The sequence below is a fragment of the Platalea leucorodia genome, assembly GCF_965183815.1.
Source record: "Platalea leucorodia genome assembly, chromosome: Z".
Classification (NCBI taxonomy): Eukaryota; Metazoa; Chordata; class Aves; order Pelecaniformes; family Threskiornithidae; genus Platalea; species Platalea leucorodia.
The window spans coordinates 4109067-4115781 of NC_138858.1; the positions used below are offsets into that span (position 1 = coordinate 4109067).

General features: G+C 38.3%; 1 protein-coding gene across 6 annotated transcripts in view; it reads left to right on the plus strand.

Annotated features, from left to right (window-relative positions):
• LOC309602833 (mothers against decapentaplegic homolog 2) overlaps positions 1-5399 on the plus strand; it is a 55796-nt gene extending 50397 nt beyond the window's left edge. For all 6 annotated transcript variants that reach the window (XM_082336836.1, XM_082336841.1, XM_082336839.1 and 3 more), the window contains one exon: positions 3531-5399. In XM_082336836.1, coding sequence (XP_082192962.1) covers positions 3531-3654 — 124 coding nt within the window. In that variant the 3' untranslated portion in view covers positions 3655-5399. The remainder of the gene's footprint in view (positions 1-3530) is intronic.
• Positions 5400-6715: the final 1316 nt, after the last annotated feature.

The window sequence follows — 6715 nt, forward strand, 5'->3', positions numbered from 1 at the left end:
TCTTTCATTAATACACTATTTCTGTCTGGCTTGAAAGCCATACAGACAGGCTTCTTACTGCTGTTGTAGATATTCTGGCTGCAAGTTGAACCCGTATTTTCCTTTTTCTCCCCCTCAGCTATGGAGTTCCTTAGTCATAAAGACCAGTAAACTGATTTTAGTATTGCATCGAAGTCAGCTGTTGAGCAAGGATTTTCATCGAAGTTCTGTTTCCTCACTCAGTCCTGCTTGCTTGCTTATTGTGGTGAAACCACTCACAACATCTAGAAGTTTCACAGTTTGTGCTGTGAGATTATTTGCTGTTTCTTAGACGTACAGTCATTTTGGTCTCTGTCCTGTTCTATATGGAGTATAATGAGTTCGTTAGGTTGTGATGCAGGATGCAGCTGACAGTATCCAGCAGAAAGAATTGGAGTCACTTGGAGTGCATTCTGCAGAATAAAACAGCTGGAGAACACACATTTAAGGGATGGCAAATATTTTGGAACTTGTAGTGGAAAAAGCTTTGCAGGAGTAAGATGACTGTGTTTATGTAGTAAAACTGCTAAAAACAGTTTTTTGAGTGGAAAAAATAGATTTTTATCTGCTTTTGAATAGGTTCCAATTGTATTCTCTATTAGCACAAACTAAGAACTGTAGTTAAGGACTGTGCCTGTCTTTAAAGTAGTATGGGAATTTGGGAAGAAAAGGCATTGACTTCTAACTGAGCAGTATTGAAGATTTCATTATTTTGGAGAGCCAGAGATGTGGTTTTAAACAAATCCCATAGACCTCTCTAGAAATTCTCCACTGAAAGAACAGAAGTCTTGACATACCAATACCGTATTGCAATACATAATGATTTTTTAAAAATCTATATAATTTCTGAAGTTGAATAATGGCATACAGGTTCCACTGTAAATCCTAGGGTTTTGATTTTTTTATCTGCTCTTGAAATACATACATGTAAATAGCAGTATCAGTACATGGGGGAGGCTTCTTGGCTAAATGAAGCCAATTTTGTAAAAGCCTAATTAGATGAAATGAGAAATTCAAGTAATGGAATAAATTGGTACCTCTTTGTTAGCAAGAGGTACACAAGAAAGAATCTGGCTCAAGTTTAAAGAACTGTTGGATTTGGCTCAAAAGGAATATGTATAGACTTACACATAATTAAATACAACATTCAAATCAGAACAGAAGAAAGGCTTAATCAGTCAGATCACATGGAGACAACTTGAAGTGAATGGACTGTAAGTGCTGGGTTAAAACAGTGGGGAGGCTTTTTGTAAAGTTATTTCTAAGGAGGGAGAATGTTGGTTGTTAGTAGTCTATAAACCCTTCAGAGATGATAGGGTTGAGAAAGCTCCAGTGGAAACACTGCCAGAACAGCACAGAAACTGATTACTGGCATAATGCTGAGCTAGTTTCTTTGCGTCTCTGTTTAAGATGGTGCTAATAAATTATTGATGCACAAAACCTGCAAATTATGCTGCAGTTGTGATTAAAGCAAGAAGAGGTTGCTCCTGCAAACACAACCTTGAATTTAAATGAATGTAGTCTGAATTGTCAAAATAGACCAGGAAGCAGGGTAAAATACATCATTCGTCTTAAAACTTCCACGCTTCATTATTATGTCAAAAACATTTCTTGTAGAACAGGCTTTGGCAAAGCCAAAGCATTACTTACATTTTAGGCATATGGCATGTATGCATAAAGGTGTAGATAGGGTGAGCTTGGTAGACAAAATAGCTTATAGCTTTTTGCTCGATACATGTTGGCGTGAATTGAGGATGGTGGTAGAAGTTCAGATTGGCAATCAAGTGTTCACGGTCACACAGGAACTACCCAGAGCTAGGATCATCTTCTAAAGAAAGTTAAGTAGAGGTAATTACAGCACAGAGACTTAGTGATAAGTGAGCTGGAAATCCATCAGTAGAAGAGGCTGAGTTTTAGCTTTGAGATGGCTGCTAAGTGACTGTCACTATTTTATCAACTTTTGTCGTTGCAGTCCAAAGCCAGGGCTGTTGAACAGAACCAGTTATAAAATTTTGAGGAAGTGTGTTGTGGAACACATTGTAGGGGAGTTGACAGCAGTGGAATAATGAACTTCCTTCTTTGGGAGAGGATTTGAGACTAAATGGAGTTATATTTCCTGTGGTTTAGATTGTTCTTTTATTGGATCACTTTGTTTTGGCATAGGCATTTGGGACTAAGATAACAATGTCTTTCAGAGTGCTGAGAGAGCACAGACCCCAGCCACTTTCTTCTCCTAGAAAATGTGAAACCACAGACAGCTTTTGAAATCCATCCGCTCACTGGCTTAATCTTTCTGCCTTTTCAGTTCCTCTGGTTATGTAAACAGATTTCCTTAAAGCGAAGGGTTGCACTGCTAAGAGTAAAAATGAAGGGGCTGGGTTTGTGTCTGACTAATCTGCTGCTTTTGAATCTTAATGCCTCCTTGCTTTGACTTTGGGATAGCTAGAATTACTAGGAAAAACTGGCTTAGCAACAGTAGTCTTGCCAGTCTAGTTTGGGAAAACTCCCATGCCTGGAGTGGGTACAATGAAATAACAGGATTTCTCAGGCAGAGTATGTCCAATACTGATTTCTTTACTTTGGAGATGAGAAGGAAGATTTTTGAATAACAGGTCTCTGAAACAAGGATATGTGGGAGAGTGAATGAGGCTTTTATGGTTGTCCATCCTTCAGCTTTACTGAGGCTTTCTATGTGGTGTTTAATTAAGAGCTTCTGTTGTGGAAATATAGACAAGTCTATGTAGAAGACAAGGGAAACACAATTTTTACTTAAATTGTTTGTGTGAGGATGTTACAGTACAAAACACATGTAGAAGTGTAAGATTACAGGAAATCAGAGATGAAGTTTGGCGTTCCTTTGAGATAGCATCAGTTAGCACAGTATAACCACACTGCGTTTTGACGTACTGTTTCTGACAACATCTAGCAGTTTCCTTATACATTTATCTTGTCCATTCCTATACATTTATCATTTGCTCCAGAAAAACATACCTCACAATTGCAATAATATTGTGCTGTTTGGCCACGCTGACAGTGCAGAGCCAAGTGTTTCTATTTCGTATTTCTCAGTGGTTGTCTACAAAATTCAAACCCAGTTATGGATACAGATGCTTTGAAGGCTGAGATACAGCTGCACACAGCTATGTGTGATGTGAACACCACATTGGTTGGACTACCTTAAGTTTCTTTTTAGAAGTAAGGCTTTTGGTGTGGCACTTGATATAAATGCTGCAGTTCTTACCTTATTCTGCAGAGCAGAATATTCTCAATGTATTATGGACAAGCATGTATTGATGTGTTTTGTAGTTACAGAGTGTTTTAGGGCGGTTTTTTGTTGCTTTTTTTTCCTCAAAGACTGTCTCTAGAGATCTTAGCAACAGTTACAGTAATGGTTGCAGATTTTTATCTTTCTGTGTAATAGATATGGATGGAAATGTATTTGATCATGTGATGGAGAAGTTTATGGCAGCCAAAGCTGCTTTCTGACTTTGCTATTGTTCTTTATTCTCTAGGCGGCAAACAGTAACAAGCACTCCTTGCTGGATTGAACTTCATCTGAATGGACCTCTACAATGGTTGGACAAAGTATTGACTCAGATGGGCTCCCCTTCAGTACGCTGCTCCAGCATGTCGTAAAACTCCTTCCTCCGTTACCAGTGGGCTAAATACCGAGTCCAGTCAACAGACTTAATATAACAGCTCGTCTGTCGTAGTATTTGTGTGTGGTCCCCATGAACTGTTTACTATTCAAAAAGGTTTTTAAAAAAAAAAAAGAAAAACAGCACTTGAGGTCTCATCAATTAAAGCACCTTGTGGATTCTGTTTCCTATACTCTGATACTAGATGAAAATTTAGTGTATAGAAATGCCTTCTTCAGAAAGAAGAAGGGACAGTTCTAAAGACTCTTAATGGTGTTTTTATTGGGTATATAATTGAGTGTCCTAATGGTTTATCAATAACATGAATAGCTAAGTATATGTACAGGTAATATATCATGATCTCAAATATCACAGTATTGTGCTGTTCTACATTTTAGTTCCCATAAATAGTTGTTTGTTTTTCTGATTGGGGCAAATCTCTCATAAAATTCCAAGACTCTACTCCTTTATTCTTTTATATTTTTTTATATAAGCAGGTTTTCAAGTTGTCCTAAACATAACAAGCAGACTTTCCTTGTAGAAAAGCTTAACTTTTTGCTGCCTTCTTAAAGAAAAAGAAAATCCCTCCATTGGAAGGGAAAGAAATGTCTTGAGATTCATATGTGAAATCTTAAGACACTTTATATGCTTAATGGGGCCTAAAATGAATTCATATTATAAATTCCAAGTATCCATCACACTAGGAGTCTACTTTTCCCTACCCATCTAAGTTGATGCATCTGCTGCCAGCGGTATTGCTGGCACTGATGTAATTTGGGACTTTTGTACCTTGAATCATTGAAATCGGTGTTGTTTCTCATGGAATGAGAATTTACCATAGCATTGGATACTGGATTAAGTACACAAGGTTATTGGTTTACCCCTTGCATCTGTATTTTTTCCTTAAACAGATGTCACTAAAAATCATGTTTTTTAGTTTTTGGAGCCAAATACCTTGAAAACTCCTTTCCCAGGGTAAACTAGACTCTTTCGTATAGGTTTTAAATAGATGCAGCTTCTTAACATATTTCAGTAATAGAATTTAAATTTCTGATCTGATTGGCTTTGTATAGCTTACTTACATACCAGATCATACGCATTCATTATGTCATAATGGGCCTTGTTATTAAAAGTAGTTGCTTCTGCAAAACCTCTAGGATAGTGGTTGCTGAGGTATGACCAGCGAAGGAGGACTTCTAGGTTCTTCATGACAGTGCATGTTATTGTGAACCCTTGGACACTACAGCTGCACCATATTAAAAATATTCTGAAATATATTCTACAAATAAGTCTGGGTTGGGGAAGGGTTGGGAAACTGTATAGAAGGGTTATTCTGACTTGAAAAATATACATCTTACTAACAATCTTGTGATCTAGCTGTCTGTCATTCTTTTGTTATTGTGGCAGTAGCAGGATTGCCTTTGTCTGTTTTCCCCATTGTTTCATCCATTACACTAGTACTGTACTTTGTAAGTACAACTAGTGATAACTTAGCTTTGAGAACAAAAATGTGGCCAGTGTTACAGCTTTTAATCAGTTGACTGAATTGATGATAGTAATGGATATTTTTATGCCGTAATGACTAGGGCATAGAAGCAATACCAAAAATCAAGCCGTGAAAAAGTGGGCCAGACACCTTTAAAAAAATTGGCAGAGCAGTTACCAGTTTGTGCTAGTTTTACCAGTAGACTAATGTATTGGTAGAACTTGTGAACCTAAGAAATAAGCTTCATGCGTGTTGCATTTGCCTAATATGTGAATACACTAATAAAAGTTTTAATTCTCATGATGGGTGGTTATGTTTTGTTTTTTTTATTAATTGCTATATATATTTTCTGTTGAAGGCTGGGAATCATTCTAACCAACCCAAATAAATGACACAAGTGTCCTGCATGTTGTGGCTGGAAGGGGATAGTTTAGATGTTAAAATCACTTCTTATACAGCTGTCGTGGAGGTTCTGGATCTGTGTGGGTTTAATGATACAGACTTCTACTGCAGATTAAGTTTATTAAAGCAGTTGCTTTTTTCCCGTCGCAATCAAATTACACCCTGCTAGCTCAGATGTTTACCTTCACCTGTGGAACAGTTAGATAAGAGCGACTTGTGTGGGTGAAAGACTCCATTGCATTTATGAGCAGGTTGCAACTTGAATCAGTTGGGTGACCTAATTCTGTAGTCTCCTTACTGTGGATTTCTGTATGTGTGCTTTCAGTTATGGCGAGGTTGCTTGCTCTGCCTTGGAACAGTGCAATAACCTTGACTGGACCCTCTTCTGGTGCCTTCTTCCAAGTAGCGTACAAGGACACTGCAGACGTTATCTGTGGACCTGTGGTGCTGCCTGTGTGCGAGGCCGTCTCAGTCTGTGTAGAAGTCACGTTTTTTGACTTCTGTTAGTACCACTAAAATATTCTCTCCTGCCATTACTGCTTCAGCCACAGCTTACTGGAACAAGGGAACTTACCTGCATTCGAAACGTTTGCTTGCATGCATTTCCTTTAAATGCCTTTGGCAGTTCTTGAGTAACTTTAACCTACTCCTGTTTCTTAATCCAGTGCCTTTCTGACTTATTCCACTGCTGTTCTGCTCTTCCTCAAAACCTGACCCGTCTCTGCTCAAGCATCTTAATGTGGAATGCCTGTGGTACGCAAGGAATGTGACTTCATCCCTCTTCTGCCAGTCAAAGTACTGATGTCCAAAGTACAAACGAAAAGTGAATTATTTTTTTCGATGAGGCTGTTTTGTTAAATAAAATACTTACCAAGCAGGGAGTATTCAACTGGAGATAACTTCAAGTGTGGGTAGCCAGCTGCTTATCTGTATCATGAAGCTGGAAAAACTCCGTATGTAACCGTTGCCCTAAGTTTGGACTGGGATACCATGTGCCTGGGTTCTGATCTCTCTCTTGTCACTTGCCCTGCCTGAGCTTGATTTTCATAGTACTGCCAAAGCCAAGTGATCAAAAATCAGGTAGTTGATGTAAACACCTGAGCCTAAAAATTATTTTTTGAGTTGCCTTTTAGCAGCTTGGATGCACTGAGCTGACACTTCAGAACCCTCC